Below are 21,985 nucleotides of genomic sequence, written 5' to 3'. Positions count from 1 at the left end.
TTCCATCATTTTTGTATCATTTTGTTGCAAATTCTCATCTTCAAACGCATTGGCCTTTCATTTTTAAGTGATAGTCTTCTCACATTTCTTTGTTTAATGACTTGTGACGTGTGAACCAAAATGTTGATAAATGACTATATACGAAATTCCAATGATCCAACTATTTTCTTAATTATTTTACAGTTTGTGGTTGTCTGCGTGAGATGCATACATTATTATACTATTCTATTTTTACAATTATTTGTTTACGAAATGTAAAGTAATCAGGTCAGACTGGTTCTTTTTATGTTGCAGTGTAAACACACTAGAGTTAATAAGATGATCTCGTTCGATCTTGCTTGTGCAAATGTAAATGTGAACTGGTCTTTTTAAGATCGATTCAAATAAAGATTGGTTCAATTTTGTACAAGTGTAAACAGGGTCTAATAGAAAAAAGTTGATCTTTTCTTCGTACAAGTGTAAACAGGGTCTAATAGAAAAAAGTTGATCTTTTCCTGACATTAATCTGATATATTGTTTTTCAACCTGCAACAACAACAAAAATAAAAGAAGCCTACAATAACAGCCATACAAATTTTAGCACAAAAATCATACTTATTTTCCATCCATAAAAAAGCCCCTGATTGTGAAGAAAAGTGATGTTACAGTATTTATTGTACTGCAGTACAAATCAAAGATAGCCTTGAGTGTAATTCTTTGTTTAATACTCATTAGCTTTCACTTAAACTCCAGTAAGTCCTTCTATATTTAGGACACAACAGAAAGTGTTCTAGTTAATTATTATATATTGGTAGACCTGTTAAATATTTTTTATTTTCCATTTTGAAAACTAGAATTTGAAATTTTGAAATTTAAATGTACAAAAATTTTATTTGAAAATAATTTACTTATCTCAGTTAAGGGTGTAGATATTATTAGTATTCTACTTATAGATATTGTAAATAAAGTTCCTTGTTTACCTTAAGTCAGTTAACTATTTTATTAGAGGACACTGTTTACACAGGATTGGTGTAAGACATCATCTTTGAATGATTATCTATATGACCAGCATTATAAAACCCAAATTTCAGTTTTATTGATGGCTGATTATATACTGTATATCAGGTTTTTTCTCGTGTGTCTTGTTAAAGCCTTTGTTTGTGGCTATTGAAAAACCAGAAAAATTAACCTCAAGCCTTAATTTCCCTATATATTCCAGATTTATCACTGTTTAAAAGTTTCATACTTTATACTGCTAATTATTGAGTATACATGTATAAGTAGTGGAGGTTCATTATTATTCATTGGATACCAATTTTTATACCCCTGTTTACCGGACCTATTATGGTATATCTTTGTCCATCCGTCTGTCCATCCGTTGTCAACATGTCGAACAAAAACTATGATATGATATTTTATATCTTCCCAAAAAGCTAATAGTTTAATTATGCATGAAAATCAAATGTATTTTGCTCAGAATCCAACTCCTAATTTCCTGTATTAAGACTTGATGGAATGAGTGCTTCTATTCAGTTGAATATCTTTTTGACCTAATGCTTTGCCTTTTTTTACAAGGAATAAAATGAACACAAATGTAACGAAATCTTGCAGGCAAATGTTACAGTAATACTAACAATCATAATGCACTCACTACATCCCATGTAGAGAAAAAATAACTAAAAACACACTCACAGACATTTGGCTTTTGACACTTGCATATCTATGTTACATTCCCGTTTTTTTTCTCATGGTCAGTAGTAAAACAAGGAAAATAGTACAAAGATGATGTACTTATCATACATATGAATATTAATTGAACAATTTCGGTAAAAGAGATAAAAACAAAAAAAAGATTGAATAGTTAATAAAAGCTTAAATGATACTGAAAACACTTGCTCAAGGTCTTTTAAAATCTGCTAACTATATATTATTTCCTTCATTATCTGGCACAGTATCATATGATACTAGTACAATATGTATTTGAGATAAGTAACAGTTTTATAGTTGAAGTTATAAATAATGATAATGTAATTTTCAACAGTTTGTATAATCAGAGTTGCTGTGATATATTGTGAAAAATGAGAATATAATGATTTTATCTCTATATATTTAGCATGCTGCAGAGTTGGAGAAAAAACAGAATGAACAAGAATATAAGAAACAACTTGGCAATGAAATCCAATACGGCAATGTGGTTCAGGTACATTCTGAATAGAATTATTTCATGTATGTGATGAGGACATAAGTTCTCTTTTTTATCAGAGGTCATGTCATGGATATAGGATAGATAGGAGAACATAAATTTAGATATGAATTCAACATAAAAAGGGATAACAGAAATCAGCAAAAATAATGCTCCATACAAACAGACCACATGAACCACCAACAAATGACTTACAAAGACACACAACAACTAACAACACTTGGTTGAGGTAGACTGATTTAGAACAGGCACAAAATGTCGTAGGGTTAAACCAGTGTGAGCACAAACCTTTCTCTTTGTCTTTCTAGACCATATGTCTTTACACAAAATCACACAATAAAACAATTTGCACAGTGCAGCTACCAACAGGACCACTAAACTTGAATTTGGAAATAAAAAGAAATGACACAAAATTTGAAAAGCAGGTTCTAAATATGCTCCCTTCTACATGCAGCTAGCTAAGGTAGCTACAGCTGTTGATTTTAAATTACATCATGGAATGCTTATCTAAATAAAGAACAAATAAGAAAAGAAGAGCTTTAAAAAACAAATAAAACAACCTTTAAAAGCATTAGATAGTAATATTGCTGTCATTTGAAACACTGTCTGTCCTTGCCAATATTCTCAGGTCTAAAACATAACAATGAAAGAAACACTCAGGTGAAATATTACTTGACAGATTGATAGATTAAAGACTCCATAACAAATATGACTTTGTTTTCATTCCTATTTGGTAATTAAGACTACCTGGCAATCACCTTGGATGCCAGACAGAGTTGACAATCCAAAGTCCTAATTTAAAATAAAATTGAGACTCAGAGATGTGGTATGATTGCCAATAAGACAACTGTCCACTAGAGACCTAAGGACAAGGATGTAAACAACTTAGTTCAGTGATTTTTGTTTCAATGACAAACCATGGGACTTATGCAATATAAGAAATTATAAGAATATAATATAAGAATTATTTCTGCTATGTTTGGTTGATTTCTCCAACTACAGGTGACTGGTTATCTGACTGACAAAATAAATTGAGATAACAGGAATTTTGAGGCATCAATAGTGAATATAATACAATTATCTATTGAGACAAAAATTTAATTTTGAAATGACAGGAAGTGGGAGATAAAATAGTTTATTATATACTTAGTAGTAAATACAGATAAATTGTATGTGTAATACAGTCATTGGCAAGCGTGCTGTATCAGCCACCCGTGATGATATCGATATCAGCACGGTTGCAAAGGCTTTATCACACCTTTAATCTGTATGATGTCACGTCATCGATTGCAGTCACTGTTGCAAAGGCTTTATCAAACCCCTAACCTGTATGACGTCATTTCAAACCTCTAATTGTATGACATCATTTCAAATCCCCTTATATTTATGATGTCATGTCACATAAAAACATCTACGTGAGGTACATGTATATAATAAAGTGTATATGATATGGCTTTTTCAATATCACACACCGTATCAACCCTCAACCTATATAATCCCTCGAGCAGAGCTCTTATGATTATATTGGTGTCTCGGGTTGATACGGATGTGATATTGAAAAAGCCATATGTTATTCTCTATATATAAGATGAAGAGAGTCAAATACAAATGTATATATTCTGTTAATTTCTTTTATTTTGGCAATAAAAACACAGATAGTTAAAAATGATGACAGGCCCTTCAGAAGATTTATTATACCCCAATTAAAAAAAGTTCTATAGGGTGTAATGTTTATAACCCATCCTTCCGTCAGTCCCTCTGTCCATCCGTCAGTCCTGTTCTTGTCATCACAACTCCTCTGAAACCACACAACAGAATTTCATGAATCTTTGTAGATATTAAGGACATACTAGATATGCATATCGACAGGAAATTATGATTCTATTTTTTTAACATAGAATTTCAGCCTAAATATACTTCTGCAACAGTTTGTTATCGCAACTCCTCTGAAACCACACAACAGAATTTCATGAAACTTTGTAGATATTAAGGACATACTAGATATACATAATGACAGGAAATTATGATTCTATTTTTTTCCCAGGAGTTATGCACCTTTGAACATAGAATTTCAGCCTAAATATACCTCTGCAACAGTTTGTTATCGCAACTCCTCTGAAACCCCACAACAGAATTTCATGAAACTTTGTAGAAAATAATGACATAATGTGCATATCAAAAAGAAATTTTTATCAGGTGACTTTTGTAGGAGTTATGAATCTTTGAACTTAGGAATCTGGTGAAATTTTGTATGCCCAGTGACAATGTGGGGCCTGGGGTATGTGAGCATGCTCACAAAGGTTCTTTGATTTTTGAATCAAGAAACAGTTTTTCTACCACAGCAAGATATAGAGCCTTATGTAAATTAAATGTAGAACGCTCATGTGGGAGATCCCAACATAAGATTTTCGGTACAGACGTGCAACTGGAATTTACCCCCACCCCCATTCATATATTGAAGTTTTTGTGGAAATCCTTACCCGTTTATATACTTGAATTTAAAAAAGCAACCCATTCACATATTTCTCAGTTATCGCATATACAATCTTTGACAGCTAATAAAGACTTAAGGATATAGTTAAGTCAGGTTTAGGAACTTTTGTCAGGTGTTCGTACTCCTTGGGTTTTTTCCTACGATACAGGGTAAAATATTTTGCCTCATATCACCCACTTTTCTTTTCATAGAAGACTTAAAAAGCTCTTAAAAAGGTCATTACCAAAATTTCATTTGATTCTAGATTTCTTTTTTTACGATTTTAGACCCAAATAATGCCAATCTAAATATAAGGTAAAAGTCTGAGTCAGCCTTTTCCCGGTCTTTCATGTCGTCGTCGTCGTCCGAAGACACATTTGTTTTCCGAACAATAACTTTAGTTTAAGTGAATGGATCTCTATGAAATCTTACCAGAAGGTTCAATTCCACAAAAGGAAGGTTGGGATTGATTTTGGGGGTTATGGTACCAACAGTTTCGGAATTAGGGGCCAAAAACAAGCATTTTTGTAGTTTCCGGACAATAACTTGTGTGTAAGTGTATGGATCTCTCTGAAATTGTACCACAAGGTTCCATATCACAATGGGAAACCTTGGATTGAGTTTGGGGGTAATTACTCCAGGGGGGGATTTTTTTTTCCTATTTTTTTGGGGGGTTTATATTTTTTTTCTTCAAAATTTTAGAAATTTCAAATTTTTTGAAAAGCTTCAAAAAGAAATCTTCAATTGCACAGTACTGCGCAATAGCAAGAAATCTTCAATAGCACAGTATTGCGGAATAGCAAGAAATCTTCATTTGCACAGTATTGTGCAACAGCACAGTATTGCGCAATAGCACAGTATTGGGCAATAGCACAGTATTGCACAATAACACGCTGTGATATTGCGCAATAGCAAGAAATCTTCAATTGCACAGTATTGCTCAACAACACAGTATTGCGCAACAGCACAGTATTGCGCAACAGTACAGTATTGCGCAATAGCAAGAAATCTTCAATTGAAAATAAATACAAATCTTTTAACCAATTTGAATGGGATTAATTTAAAGTCTTTAATTTTTGGGGGTTCTAACCTTGTATTACTATTTTGGATATTGGGTCCCATTTTTAAATTGGTCTACATTGAGGTCAAAAAGGTCCAAAATTAAACCTTGTTTGATTTCATCAAAAACTGAATTATTGCGGCTGTATGATATGCTGAATCTTATTGTGCATTTAGATTTTTTATTTTGGGCCCTGTTTTCAAATTAGTCCATATTAAGGTTTGAAGGGTCCAAAATTAAACTTTGTTTGATTTCAACTAAAATTAAATTTTTGGTGTTTTTTTATATGCTGAATCTAACCATGTTGTTAGATTTTGGATATCAGACCATTCTAGGTAAATTAAATGTCCCATTTCAAATTTTTAAGATCTTTGACCACATTTTTTTTGTGTCGGAAACCTATATTATGTCAAAAATTTGATCACAATCCAAATTTACACAGTATAAAGCTTGAATATTGTGTCCAAACTTGCCCCAACTGTTCAGGGTTCGACCTCTGCGGTCGTATCAGGCTGCGCTCAGCGAAGCATTTTATTTAAAATCAAATATCTCAAAAAGGAGTTCCATAACCTATCAATATTTTTAGCTTATTTTGTTCCTCAACTAATGCTCTTCTGATTTATTGTATCAATTTTAAATTCCAGATTTTTTAAATTTCACCTGATTTCATCCTTAAAAGCATTGTTCCAGCTAGGATTTCAAAAGGGCAGGGAGCCAATCATGAAAAGGGCACTTTAGCACGCTGATTGATAATTCAAAAATGTCACGTCAAACATTGTCTTTTATTATGTAAACAGCAGGGGTTTCAGCTAGGACTTTGAGGGCTTTAGTCACTTTTACGCGAGATGAAAATCAACCTTATTTTGGGTAACAGTAAGGGACCAAGGATGCATATTACTAGCTATACATATGCCCAAGTCCTTCAAGGACCAGGATCGTTGAAGGCCTTAGGCATGCTACAAATGTAGGCAGTTATTGCATGATTTGACTGATGTGATGCTTGAATATAAAGATTAGAACAAGGATCTGAAATCTAGACTAGTTCACCAAAAGTTGGGATCACAGCATAAATGAAATTGTAACGACTATTTCACTGCATAATCATTATCCCTGTAAAAACGTTTAAATCGATATTTGGAATTCATTTTTATACGACCGCAAATGCTGGGATTGATTTTGGGGGTAATTGCCTGAAAATTTTAGGAATTAGGGGCAAAAAAAGGGGCAAAAAACAAGCATTTTTATATGGACAAATACTTTAGTACAAATCATAATTTAAAGTAGTGTAAGGAAGATAAATCAAATACATCATTTGAATTACCTCCCTTACACTGCTTTTAAATTATGTATAAAGTAATGGTTAATGAACAATTAAGACAATTTAAAACAGTGTAAGGGAGGTAATCCACATACGTTTTGATTACTTCCCTTACACTGCTTTTAAATTATGTTTAAAGAAATGCATATTTATAAAGGAAGACCAGTAAAAATATCTGCAAATGTTGCATCTTTTTTTTTTTTACAAAAAAATCCATATGAAAGATTTGACACCATGTTTTAAATTCTATTATAAAATAGATTAAGTTAGCACTATGGTAAATTTAAATGGGTAATTATGGTTGCAAATTCCATTGGAAATTTGAATTGAGATTATGACCATATCTTGAGGGAAAGATTTTTTTTGGGGAAAAAGGGGAAGTGGGGGGGGGGGGGGGGGGGGGGGGGGGTAAAAAGAAATTGTGGGGGGTCAATTTTTTCTCATTTCAGATTTCAGAAATTAAAAAGAATTATTCTTCAAATATTATTTTTTTTTCAAATTTCAAATATTGAAAAATTTCAAGAAGTAATCTTTAATTGCACAGTATGGCGCATTAGATTTGTAAAATCTTTGACCACATTTATTTATTTGTTATGCCAAATCTGACCGTGTATTTAGATTTTTAATTTTGGGTCCAGTTTTCAAATTGGTCTACATTAGGGTCCAAAGGGTCCAAAATTAAACTTAGTTTGATTTTAACAAAAATTGAATATATGGGGTTCTTTGATATGCTGAATCTAAACATGTATTTAGATTTTTGATTTTGGGCCCAGTTTTCAAGTTGGTCCAAATTGGGGTCCAAAATTAAAATTTGTTTGATTTCAACAAAAATTGAATATGTGGGGTTCTTTGATATGCTGAATCTAATCATGTATTTAGATTTTTTATTTGTTGGCCCCGCTATCAAATTGGTTCATATTGAGGTCAAAAGGGTCCAAAATTAAACTTTGTTTTATTTCATCAAAATTTGATTATTGTGGTTCTTTGATATGCCAAATCTAACCGTGTATTTAGATTTTTAATTTTGGGTCCCGTTTTTTAAATTAGTCTACATTAAGGTCCAAAGGGTCCAAAATTAAACTTAGTTTGATTTTAACAAAAATTGAATTCTTTGGGTTCTTTGATATGCTGAATCTAAACATGTATTTTGATTTTTGGGCCCAGTTATCAAATTGGTCCACATTGAGGTCAAAAGGATCCAAAATTAAACTTTGTTTGATTTAATCAAAAATTGAATTCTTTGGATTCTTTGATATGCTGAATCTAACCATGTATTTAGATTTTGGATATTGGACCATAATAGGTAAATTTAAAATTTTTAAGTTCTTAGACCACATTCATTCTGTGTCAGAAACCTATGCTGTGTCAAATATTTAATCACAATCCAAATTCAGAGCTGTATCAAGCTTGAATGTTGTGTCCATACTTGCCCCAACTGTCCAGGGTTCGACCTCTGCGGTCGTATCAGGCTGCGCTCAGCGAAGCATTTTATTTAAAATCAAATATCTCAAAAAGGAGTTCCATAACCTATCAATATTTTTAGCTTATTTTGTTCCTCAACTAATGCTCTTCTGATTTATTGTATCAATTTTAAATTCCAGATTTTTTAAATTTCACCTGATTTCATCCTTAAAAGCATTGTTCCAGCTAGGATTTCAAAAGGGCAGGGAGCCAATCATGAAAAGGGCACTTTAGCACGCTGATTGATAATTCAAAAATGTCACGTCAAACATTGTCTTTTATTATGTAAACAGCAGGGGTTTCAGCTAGGAGTTTGAGGGCTTTAGTCACTTTTACGCGAGATGAAAATCAACCTTATTTTGGGTAACAGTAAGGGACCAAGGATGCATATTACTAGCTATACATATGCCCAAGTCTTTCAAGGACCAGGATCGTTGAAGGCCTTAGGCATGCTACAAATGTAGGCAGTTATTGCATGATTTGACTGATGTGATGCTTGAATATAAAGATTAGAACAAGGATCTGAAATCTAGACTAGTTCACCAAAAGTTGGGATCACAGCATAAATGAAATTGTAACGACTATTTCACTGCATAATCATTATCCCTGTAAAAACGTTTAAATCGATATTTGGAATTCATTTTTATACGACCGCAAATGCTGGGATTGATTTTGGGGGTAATTGCCTGAAAATTTTAGGAATTAGGGGCAAAAAAAGGGGCAAAAAACAAGCATTTTTATATGGACAAATACTTTAGTACAAATCATAATTTAAAGTAGTGTAAGGGAGATAAATCAAATACATCATTTGAATTACCTCCCTTACACTGCTTTTAAATTATGTATAAAGTAATGGTTAATGAACAATTAAGACAATTTAAAACAGTGTAAGGGAGGTAATCCACATACGTTTTGATTACTTCCCTTACACTGCTTTTAAATTATGTTTAAAGAAATGCATATTTATAAAGGAAGACCAGTAAAAATATCTGCAAATGTTGCATCTTTTTTTTTTTACAAAAAAATCCATATGAAAGATTTGACACCATGTTTTAAATTCTATTATAGAATAGATTAAGTTAGCACTATGGTAAATTTAAATGGGTAATTATGGTTGCAAATTCCATTGGAAATTTGAATTGAGATTATGACCATATCTTGAGGGAAAGATTTTTTTTGGGGAAAAAGGGGAAGTGGGGGGGGGGGGGGGGGGGGGTGTAAAAAGAAATTGTGGGGGGTCAATTTTTTCTCATTTCAGATTTCAGAAATTAAAAAGAATTATTCTTCAAATATTATTTTTTTTTCAAATTTCAAATATTGAAAAATTTCAAGAAGTAATCTTTAATTGCACAGTATGGCGCATTAGATTTGTAAAATCTTTGACCACATTTATTTATTTGTTATGCCAAATCTGACCGTGTATTTAGATTTTTAATTTTGGGTCCAGTTTTCAAATTGGTCTACATTAGGGTCCAAAGGGTCCAAAATTAAACTTAGTTTGATTTTAACAAAAATTGAATATATGGGGTTCTTTGATATGCTGAATCTAAACATGTATTTAGATTTTTGATTTTGGGCCCAGTTTTCAAGTTGGTCCAAATTGGGGTCCAAAATTAAAATTTGTTTGATTTCAACAAAAATTGAATATGTGGGGTTCTTTGATATGCTGAATCTAATCATGTATTTAGATTTTTTATTTGTTGGCCCCACTATCAAATTGGTTCATATTGAGGTCAAAAGGGTCCAAAATTAAACTTTGTTTTATTTCATCAAAATTTGATTATTGTGGTTCTTTGATATGCCAAATCTAACCGTGTATTTAGATTTTTAATTTTGGGTCCCGTTTTTTAAATTAGTCTACATTAAGGTCCAAAGGGTCCAAAATTAAACTTAGTTTGATTTTAACAAAAATTGAATTCTTTGGGTTCTTTGATATGCTGAATCTAAACATGTATTTTGATTTTTGGGCCCAGTTATCAAATTGGTCCACATTGAGGTCAAAAGGATCCAAAATTAAACTTTGTTTGATTTAATCAAAAATTGAATTCTTTGGATTCTTTGATATGCTGAATCTAACCATGTATTTAGATTTTGGATATTGGACCATAATAGGTAAATTTAAAAATTTTAAGTTCTTAGACCACATTCATTCTGTGTCAGAAACCTATGCTGTGTCAAATATTTAATCACAATCCAAATTCAGAGCTGTATCAAGCTTGAATGTTGTGTCCATACTTGCCCCAACTGTTCAGGGTTCGACCTCTGTGGTTGTATGAAGCTGCGCCCAGCGGAGCATTTTATTATAAACCTGGATCGATAAAAATGACTGTATATTTTAAATTTATCAAGAATAGATCACTTTTACTTTTGATTTTTTAAAAGAAATGAAAACGGGAAGTGACAAGAGGATAATAAATGTAGAATGAATCTGATTCATATAAGGATTGGTTCGTTTTTAACAAAAAGGAAGTAAATTATTATCATTTTTGTCTCGCCTTGACGGAGTCAAAAAGCGAGACATAGGTATGCTGTTTCCAGCGGCGTCGGTGTGAACAATGTATTAGTTTGTGATTAGGTCTAGTTTATGGTGAACCACTAGTGGTAGGTCAATGATATTTGGTATGCAGTTGTATTAGCATTGGCACATCTCATTTCCATGGAGATTATTTGGCCCTGCCCCCTCAGTCATGGTCTATTGACTTTAAAACTTTTGCTTAGTTTACATGTATTAGTTTGTGATTAGGTCAGTTTATGGGGAACCACTAGTGGTAGTGGTATGTCAATGATATTTGATATGCAGTTGTATAAGTATTGGCATATCTTATTTCCATGGAGATTATTTGGCTCTGCCCCCTCAGTCATGGTCTATTGACTTTAAAACTTTTGCCTTGTTTACATGTATTAGTTTGTGATTAGGTCAGTTTATGGGGAACCATTAGTGGTAGGTCAATGATATTTGGTATGCAGTTGTATAAGTATTGGCATATCTTATTTCCATGGAGATTATTTGGCTCCGCTCTTTCAGTCATGGTCTATTGACTTTGAAACTTTTGCTTAGTTTACATGTATTAGTTTGTGATTAGGTCAGTTTATAGGGAACCATTAGTGGTAGGTCAATAATATTTAATATACAGTTGTATAAGTATTGTCATATCTTATTTCCATGGAGATTATTTGGCTCCGCCCCTTCAGTCATGGTCTGTTGACTTTGTAACTTTTGCTTAGTTTACATGTAATAGTTTGTGATTAGGTCAGTTCAAGGGGAACCATTAATGGTAGGCCAATGTTAATTTGTATGCAGTTGTATAGGCATTGGCAGATCTCATTTCCATGGAGAATATTTGGCCCCACCCCCTCAGTCATGGTCTATTGACTTTGAAACTTTTGCTTAGTTTACATGTATTATGTACAATGATATATGGTATGCAAATTTATTGGCATTTGCAAGTCTCGTTAGCATGGATATTATATAGCCTCACCCCCTCATCATGGTTCATTGACTTTGAAACTTTAACATAGTTTAGAAGTTAATGTTTGTATTTGGGATTGTTTAAAGGGAACGACTTATGATAAGTCAATGGTATTTGGTATGCAGTTGTATTAGCATTGGCACATCTCATTTCCATGCAGATTGTTTAGCCATGTACCTTCAGTCATGGATCAGTGACTTTGAATATTTGCATAACTTACATGTTATAGTATTGCTATTTTAATTTCAACATTTGCATTATCAAAATTACAAAAAGGCGAGACATATCTCTGTGTTAACAGTTTATTTAAATTAAGTTGCTCAGTAAGAAATATAATTGTCTCTCTCGTTTAATTTGATACTCAATGATTTTGTATTTTACGTTTTAGTGTCTATTAAATTTATAAGAATATGTTCAAGCATAAAAAGTACATGATAAAGAAAGCACATGTTTGACTCAGGAAAATGTTTTTGAACATTTTGAATAAAGTTTTGATATTATCTTTATAATCCAAATTGTCGAAAGATTTTGGTGAAAAGTTATAATATATAAAATGTTGCATATCACGAAATAACCTCAAACAAGCTGCTAGTGGTGATCGATTGAGAAATTTTGAATTTAAAATGCGAACTGTCTGGGGAAAACAATTTTTGTTGAGCCTGCGACTTTTGTTGCAGATAGCTCGACATAGGGATAGTGATCAGGCGGCGGCGGCGTTAGCTAACTTCTTAAAAGCTTTATATTTTAGAAGCTAGAAGACTTGGATGCTTAATACTTTGTATATAGATGCCTTATGTTACGAAGTTTCCGTCTGTCATATGTCCTTTGTCCTTGACCTCATTTTCATGGTTCAGTGACTACTTGAAAAAAAGTCCACATTTTTTGTAATGTTAATTTCTTTCTTATAATGAGTAATAGGATAACTATATTTGGTATGTGCGTACCTTGCAAGGTCCTCATGCCCATCAGACAATTTTCATTTGACCTCGACCTCATTTCATGGATCAGTGAACAGGGTTAAGTTTTTGTGGTCAAGTCCATATATCAGATACTATAAGCAGTAGGTCTACTATATTTGGTATATGGAATGATTGTAAGGTGTACATGTCCAACTGGTAGGTGTCATCTGACCTTGATGTCATTTTCATGGTTCAGTGGTCAAAGTTAAGTTTTTGAGTTTTGGTCTTTTTTTCTAATACTATATGCAATAGGTCAACTATATTTGGTGTATGGAAATATTTTATGATGTGCATGTCAGTCTCGCAAGTTTTTGATTTGACCTTGACCTCATTTTCACGGTTCATTTCTCAGTGTTAAGTTTTTGTGTTTTGGTCTGTTTTTCTTCAACTATAAGCAATAGATAAACTATATTTGTTGTATGGAAGGATTGTAAGGTGTATATGTCTGTCTGGCAGGTATCATCTGACCTTGACCTCATTTTCATGGTTCATTGGTCAGTGTTAAGTTTTCATGGTTAAGTTTGTTTCTTAGGTACTATAAGCAATAGGTGAACTATATTTAATGCATAAATTGATTTTATGGTGTACATGTCTGTCTGGCATGGTTCATCTGACCTTGACCTCATTTTCATGGTTCATTGGTCAATGTTAAGTTTTCTTGGTTAAGACTGTTTCTTAAAAACTATAAGCAATAGGTCAACTATGTTTGGTTTATTGAATGATTGTAAGGTGTACATGTATTTCTCGTTTGGTTTATCTGACCTTGACCTCATTTTCTTGGATCATGTTAAGTTCATGTGTTACATGTAGTAAAGCTTTATATTTAGGACTATCAACATAAAATCAATGGTTAGTAAAGAAGGCGAGACATTTCAGCGTGTGCACTCTTGTGTTCAATTGACGAAACTACAAAAACATCTATGGATAAACATACTGCAAACTGTGGTCTTTTGAGAAATATTGAAATTGAAATGCCGACTGACCAATTTTACTGGGAAAAATAATTATAATGGTCAATTATGAGGTTTATTAATGAATGGATTAGTGACCCATCCGATGGTGATAAGCGGATTGATTACCTGTAATCACAACTTATAACACCTGTTGTAAATGTAAAATAGCTGAGGGTCATAAACTTGTCAGAAACATGAAGTCAGGTAGAATTATAGTATTTTCATCAAAATAATATGACAATAAAGGCATGGACTTGTGAAAAAGGGGAGGGCTTCTTAAAAACGGCACAGGGCGTCAGTCGGGAAAGGGCGGGTGGACCGCCCTGTGAAAACGATCAAGCTGGAACACTGAAAAGGATTATTTCACTTGTGTTTATAAAAGATTCATTAATCACATGTCATCAATTATATTATATCAATATGATTTGTAGCAGAGTATATATACAGACATATAATCAGAATATAAAAATTTGACCCATTGATATATCACCTTTGTGAAACAGCACCCAAATGATATATTTGCCGTATACCATTCCAACCTCTGTGCATACCTTCATAAAGAAAAAGACTCCTGTGTTCCCTAATTTTTATATACAGTATGTGGTTGTTGCTCAAATACCATTTCCCCCCTAATTCCTGAAGAATCCATGTTCATCCTGTTTTTATACGACCGCAAAAAAATTTTTGTGGTCGTATATTGGTATGACGTTGGCGTCGTCGCCGTCGTCGTCGTCGTCGTCCGGCGTCGTCGTCGTCCGAATACACATTAGTTTTCGCGCTCTAACTTTAGTTTAAGTGAATGGATCTCATTGAAATTTTACCATAAGGTTCAATACCACAAAAGGAAGGTGGGGATTGATTTTGGGGGTTATGGTACTAACAGTTAAGGAATTAGGGGCCAAAAGGGGCCAAAAATAAGCATTTTTGTAACTTCCAGACATAACTTGTGTGTAAGTGTATGGATCTCTCTGACATTGTACCACAAGGTTCCATATCACAAAGGGAATGCTGGGATTGATTTTGGGGGTAATTGTCTCCAAATTTTAGGAATTAGGGGCCAAAAAGGGGCAAAAAACAAGCATTTTTCTAGTTTCATGACAATAACTTGCTTGTAAGTGTATGGATCTTTATGAAATTGTACTACAAGGTTCCATATCACAAAGGGAATACTGGGATTGATTTTTGGGGTAATTTCCTCCAAATATTAGGAATTAGGGGCCAAAAAGGGGCAAAAAACAAGCATTTTTCTAGTTTCATGACAATAACTTGTTTGTAAGTGTATGGATCTTTATGAAATTGTACTACAAGGTTCCATATCACAAAGGGAAGGCTGGGATTGATTTTGGGGGTTTTCACTCAAAATTTTAGTAATTAGGGGCCATAAAAGGGCAAAAAAAACATGCATTTTTCTAGTTTCAGGACAATAACTTGTGTGTAAGTGTATGGATCTTTATGAAATTGTACTGCAAGGTTCCATATCACAAAGGGAAAGCTGGAATTGAGTTTGGGGGTAATTGCCCTAAACGTTTAGGAATTTGGGGCCAAAAAGGGGCCAAAAAACAAGCATTTTTCTAGTTTCCAGACAATAACTTGTGTTCAAGTGTATGAATCTCTCTGAAATTGTAGTGCAAGGTACCATACCACAAAGGGAAAGCTGGGATTGAGTTTGGGGGCGGTGAATCATAAGGGGGTTCAAAAAATTGGGGGGGGGGATTTTTTTTTTCCTTTTTTTTCTTTAACATTTTCCATTTTAAATTGGTTATTTCTGATTTATATATAAAAGCAAATAATAATGATATGGTTTGAATAGGCATACATGTGAACCTCCCAACGGGAGTACAATAATCCCGTTTTCAGGGGTCTCCTCCCGACCTCCCGTTGAAGAGGAAAAAATCCCGTGTATGAAATTTTTCATGAATGAAAAATTTCTGCCCAACATATCATCTCAGGCATCTGGTGTAACTGACATTACCTGAAGTTATATTTTACCTGTAAATCAATTAACATGCATAATTATATGGCTTCACTTGTCAGCTTGGGTGTCAAACATACTGGTAAGCAACGATTTTTACCTCAGGCTAACTGCCGTTGTGTAACAAAAACTGTGTATTTATTGGGTTACTTCCCTTGATTTATCCTGTTTTAAGTTACTTTCCTTTTAATAATGAAAATTTTTAAAAGAATATAAATAAAATATAAATTGAACAAATAATCATAAAAGGATGGTTATTAAATGATTTTAAATGTCTTAGGACAAATAAAAAAATAATAATTTGAAAATTATTTGAGGATTCTATACTTCCTTTTAAGGCTTAAATTGAAATTTATATAATAACTATGACCCTAACTTTTCAGATAGAATGAATTTCTGAGTTTGCAAATAAAAACTATTTGCAAGAGAAAAAAAAAATAAATAAAAACTATTTTCAGACAGCTAAAAAAATGTTCTAGTTGCAATGATTGTTTTATAGAATATGAAGTAAAAAATTTAAAGAACATACTGGAAAAAAACAATGTTAGATTGAACATGTAGAATATAAAGATGGAGAAACTTTATAAGTACAAGGGTACTATAAACATAATAAATTGGATGGAAGGTTGAAGAAAACACACTTTAAAAGACCATTTTTACAGCACACGGTTACATTTACAACAAAATTAATGTCGATTAAAAACCTCCTGATCTGAGTCCTAATCTCCTGACCAAAATTTCCCAATCTCCTGATCTGAGTTTCACAGTCCATCACATGTATGAATAGGTAAATTGAAAATTTTTAAGTTCTTAGACCACTTTCATTCTGTGTCAGAAACCTATGCTGTGTCAAATATTTAATTACAATCCAAATTCAGTGCTGTATCAAGCTTGAATGTTGTGTCCATACTTGCCCCAACTGTTCAGGGTTCGACCTCTGCGGTCGTATCAAGCTGCGCCCCAGCGGAGCATTTTATTAAAACTTGACATGATCCCATCATAAAATGTTAAATTCATGTTTATAATAGCAATAGTTTTGTTGGTATGAATGAATTGTTTTAACTAGAATAGGTAGTATGCCAGGCTTAAGGATTACTAGTCCATGTTTTCTCCATTTTGATTTGAATACCAAAAGAAAGTGGGTAAACTTTGTGAGTAGCATAACTTCATATTTCCTCACAGACATCTTATTCTTGACATGAATTTCATTACTGGTAACATGACTTTATCAGCAGTTTAAACTGAGTATAAAAGGAAACTTTTAAGTGTTATTTCCATATAAATAATCCTTTATTTTTCAATTTCCTCAAGATTATTTTAAATGTTTTGTTAAAAAGTGAAAAAAAGATTTAAATGAAACTAGGTTCAATTTTCATAATGGATCTTTATACATGCAAACAAGCATCAAGTAGGTTATCTGTTTAAGACAGGTTTTTGATTCATTTTTATACGACCGCAAAAAAATTTTTGTGGTCGTATATTGGTATTACGTTGGCGTCGTCGTCGTCGTCGTCTGGCGTCGTCCGGCATCGTCCGAAGACACATTGGTTTTCGCACTCTAACTTTAGTTTAAGTTCATGGATCTCTATGAAATTTTACCACAAGGTTCAATACCACAAAAGGAAGGTTGGGATTGATTTTGGGGGTTATGGTACCAACAGTAAAGGAATTAGGGACCAAAAAGGGGCCAAAATTAAGCATTTTTGTAACTTCCAGACATAACTTGTGTGTTAGTGTATGGATCTCTCTGACATTGTACCACAAGGTTCCATATCACAAAAGGAATGCTGGGATTGATTTTGGGGGTAATTGCCTCAAAATTTTAGGAATTAGGGGCCAAAAAAGGGGCAAAAAACAAGCATTTTTCTAGTTTCATGACAATAACTTGTGTGTAAGTGTATGGATCTTTCTGAAATTGTACTACAAGGTTCCATATCACAAAGGGAAAGCTGGAATTGAGTTTGGGGGTAATTGCCGAAATGTTTAGGAATTGGGGGCCAAAAATAAGCATTTTTCTAGTTTCCAGACAATAACTTGTGTTCAAGTGTATGGATCTCTCTGAAATTGTACTGCAAGGTACCATACCACAAAGGGAAGGCTGGGATTGATGATGGGGGTAATTGCCTCAATATTTTAGGAATTAGGGGCCAAAAAGGGGCAAAAAACAAGCATTTTTCTAGTTTCAGGACAATAACTTGTGTGTAAGTGTATGGATCTTTCTGAAATTGTACTACAAGGTTCCATATCACAAAGGGAAGGCTGGGATTGAGTTTGGGGTTGATGAATCATAAGGGGGTTCAAAAAATTTGGGGGGGGATTTTTTTTTTTTTTCCTTTTTTTTTTCTTTTAAAATTTTCCATTTTAAGTTGGTTATTTCTGATTGATATTTAAAAGCAAATAATAATGATATTGTAGGAGATACACACCAAACAGGATGTGTAAATTATTATATAATAAGTATTGTGCAATAGCAAGAAATTTTCAATTGCACAGTATTGCACAATAGCAAGAAATCTTCAATTGCACAGTATTGCGCAATAGCAGGAAATCTTCAATTGCACAGTATTGCGCAATAGCTAGAAATATCCAATAGCACAATATTGCGCAATAGCAAGAAATTGTCAATTGTACAGTATTGCGCAATAGCAAGAAATATTTAATTGCACAGTATTGTGCAAAAGAAGATACTTCGTATAAATTGCTTATTTCTTGACCAATTTCAATGGGGTTTTATTCTTGAATTCTTGGGGTTCTTTAATATGCTGAATCTAACCGTGTATTTAGTTTTTGGATTTTGGGCCCGGTTTTAAATTGGTCGATATTGAGGTCCAAAGGGTCCAAAATTTAAACTTTGTTTGATTTCATCAAAAATTGAATTATTGGGGTTCTTTGATATGCCGAATCTAACCGTGTATTTAGATTCTTAATTTTTGGTTCCGTTTTCAAATTGGTCTACATTAAGGTCCAAAGGGTCCAAAATTAAACTTAGTTTGATTTTAACAAAAATTAAATTCTTAGGGTTCTTTGATATGCTGAATCTAAACATGTATTTAGATTTTTGATTATGGGCCCAGTTTTCAAGTTGGTCCAAATCGGGGTCCAAAATTAAACTTTGTTTGATTTCAACAAAAATTGAATATATGGGGTTCTTTGATATGCTGAATATAAAATGTATTTAGATTTTTGATTTTTGGACCCCGTTATCAACTTTGTCCACATTGAGGTCAAAAGGGTCCAAAATTAAACTTTGTTTGATTTCATCAAAAATTGAATTCTTGGGGTTCTTTGATATGCTGAATCTAACTATGTATTTAGATTTTGGATATTGGACCATAATAGGTGAATGTCCAATTTAAAATTTTTAAGTTCTTAGACCACATTCATTCTGTGTCAGAAACCTATGCTATGTCAAATATTTAATCACAATCCAAATGCAAAGCTGTATCAAGCTTGAATGTTGTTCCATACTTGCCCCAACTGTTCAGGGTTCGACCTCTGCGGTCGTATCAAGCTGCGCCCTGCGGAGCATTTTATTGCAATTGAAATGAAATGAAATGCCTAATGCCTGTTGAGCAGTGTTGATAAACATGTACAAGGGACAATTATTTACTGGTAGGGATGTATGGTGAAGGTTCCTTGACTGCCATTATGAACTGAGGTACCTGTTTTATGAAGTTTTAATATGATATAAATGTTTAAAAAAATATGTTGGTCTCAAACACAAATTGCTTACAACATGTTTTATACATTTTTTTCCAGCTATTACATCTCAAAAGCAACAAATACCTGACAGTAAACAAAAGACTCCCTGCTTTACTTGAAAAGAATGCCATGAGAGTAACACTAGATGTGTCTGGAAATGAAGGATCTTGGTTCTATATCTCTCCATTCTACAAACTTAGACAATCAGGAGACACTGTAAGTCTTTCCAAAGAAAAGTAAATTAAACTGGACCAAAGATCAGAATGGGGAAATGAGCTTTTCTCATGAGTTTCTATACACAATTCTGACATTCCTAAAGTAAGTAAGGACAGATGGCCTCATGTTCAAACATGCATAAATAGGTCTAAGCTAAGTAAGTAAGAAATTGCTCTCATGTATACAATTCTTACCAGATTATCGAAAGCAATGTCTTAGAATATTTGAAAATCAGTGCCGATCAACTATTTTCTAAAGCATTATTCCCTTTAGAAAAGTTATTATTATTTTTAAACTCTTGTGTTTTTGGCAGCTGATGTTGTTCTAGACACACGTTTATTGTGAGATCTTCTCTTTTTCAAACATTTTAAAACAAACTTTCATGGCATTAAGAAAAGAAAGTTCACTTCCCATTTCTTATATAAAATTAAAGGGCATGAATTAGTTACAGAAAAGAAGGGAAAAATAGCATATTGGATATTCTGGTTTTCAAGTAAAAAAAAAGACAGTTGTAAAATAGCATATATACTTTTTGTGATTATGACAGAGTCCAATCATCACTAGCCAAACATAGGGGTAATTTCTGTAGTCTTGTCACAGTTGTGTTGTCATCCACATTACCTTTTTGTTAAACATGAGAGTTTTTGTTGAAAGTGCCATAAATTATTAATAAATAGATAATATTTAAGGAAGATCTGTAAAATCTCCTTGTTATGTTACTTCAATGTTGCATGCAAATTGTATCATGAAGCAATTACTGATGCTCACATTCTATGAAAGACTTTATTTAGATGTTTTAAAAAAAATCAGAAATGGTATCATTTTCCTATAAAGTGTTAAATGGAAAAATTAATCCAAAAGTGAACCTTCTTATAGAAAGAACTTGATACTGTAAAATGTGAAATTTTGTGAGGCTCTAGTTTTGCTAATTTCAAAGTTATTAAGAGGGAATTGCCAAAATATCTCCTCATGTAAATTTGATCTTTAAGGAAGGCCAGAATTAGGGGGAAAAATGTGAAAGATAAAACCTTGCAATCAGGTTTGGTTCTAGAAATTGTGAAATTTAATGTCAGTGATAGTAAACCAATTTACAGTAAGTCTTTTGAAATTATGTTTGAATTGACCAATCTTGAGTTTTTGTTTTTGAATGAGTCAATTGGTGTAAATAATTTCATTGAACAATCGGTTTTTACTGTGACGTAATAACATAAGCATTGTGACATGGGAAATGAATGGGAAAATGCATGAATTTGAAAGTCGTCTATATACACCTGCATATGATTTGGTGAAATCTTTTTACTTGTAGGTTGTGGTTGGAGACAAAGTGGTACTGAACCCAGTCAATGCAGTCCAACCTCTTCATGTTAGTAACTATGAACTGGCAGATAATCCTGGATGCAAAGAGGTTTGTATTGTGGTACCTAACTATAGGTAAAACCCTAAATGCTTAGTACATGATTAAGCACATACATATCACTTATAATTCATATTAGTTAAAGTTAAATTGTTTTCCTTCAATAGTTAGTCAATCAGTTACAGCTAAGTCTGACCGGACGTAGTACTGTACACTTTTAAAAATAAATGACAAATAAGTGTTGAACTAGATTTCATGGTTCAATGATAAATTAATGTTTTTGGTTTGTGGCATGTTAAAATTTGGGGTTTAATGTAGATTACAATGAAGTGGTGGTAAAATCAACTTGAACTTGTACACATGTTTATTATGATGTTTACTTTTAAGAATATAGGCCAAATTGACAATCAATGCTTATCAGCTGGTGGCGGCAGTGGCAGGCATTAACTGTTTATATAATATAAATAAGAAGATGTGGTATGAGTGCCAATGAGGCAACTCTCAAATCAAGTCACAATGTATAAAAAGTTAACAATTATAGGTCAAAGTATGGCCTTCAACACGGAGCCTTGGCTCACACTGAACAGCAAGCTATAAAGGGCCCCAAAATGACTAGTATAAAACAATTCAAACAGGAAAACCAACTGTCTAATCTATATAAAAAAAATGAGAAATGAGAAATACTTATGAACCACACCAACAAACGACAACCACTAAACAACAGGCTCCTGACTTAGGACAGGTGCATACAAATGCAGCGGGTTTAAACGTTTTAACAGGCGTTAACCCTTACCCTAACCTGAGACAGTAATGTAACATTACAACATAAAAAGACACACTATAAAATATCAATTGAAATGGCTTA

At 33.0% G+C, this 21,985-nt stretch overlaps 1 protein-coding gene and 2 long non-coding RNA genes across 5 annotated transcripts in view; 2 read left to right on the top strand and 1 right to left on the bottom strand.

Annotated features, from left to right (window-relative positions):
* The window catches only part of LOC127701548 (inositol 1,4,5-trisphosphate receptor type 1-like), a 405,533-nt gene that overhangs the window by 29,521 nt on the left and 354,027 nt on the right, over nucleotides 1–21,985 (top strand). For all 3 annotated transcript variants that reach the window (XM_052205488.1, XM_052205479.1, XM_052205470.1), the window contains 3 exons: nucleotides 2,093–2,179; nucleotides 19,608–19,766; nucleotides 21,073–21,171. In XM_052205488.1, the coding sequence (XP_052061448.1) occupies nucleotides 2,093–2,179; nucleotides 19,608–19,766; nucleotides 21,073–21,171 (345 nt within the window). The remainder of the gene's footprint in view (nucleotides 1–2,092; nucleotides 2,180–19,607; nucleotides 19,767–21,072; nucleotides 21,172–21,985) is intronic.
* The window catches only part of LOC127703865 (uncharacterized), a 121,063-nt gene continuing 106,491 nt past the window's right edge, over nucleotides 7,414–21,985 (bottom strand). Inside the window, exon 2 of the long non-coding RNA XR_007983092.1 lies at nucleotides 7,414–8,484. This is a non-coding gene — a long non-coding RNA (uncharacterized LOC127703865). The remainder of the gene's footprint in view (nucleotides 8,485–21,985) is intronic.
* LOC127703224 (uncharacterized) lies at nucleotides 14,455–16,266 on the top strand. Its single transcript, XR_007982826.1, has 2 exons — nucleotides 14,455–15,023; nucleotides 15,185–16,266. It is a non-coding gene; the product is annotated as an uncharacterized LOC127703224 (long non-coding RNA).

This window comes from Mytilus californianus, unplaced genomic scaffold, assembly GCF_021869535.1.
Source record: "Mytilus californianus isolate M0D057914Y unplaced genomic scaffold, xbMytCali1.0.p SCAF_1, whole genome shotgun sequence".
NCBI classification, from domain to species: domain Eukaryota; kingdom Metazoa; phylum Mollusca; class Bivalvia; order Mytilida; family Mytilidae; genus Mytilus; species Mytilus californianus.
This window is presented reverse-complemented; position numbering and strand designations above follow the sequence as displayed.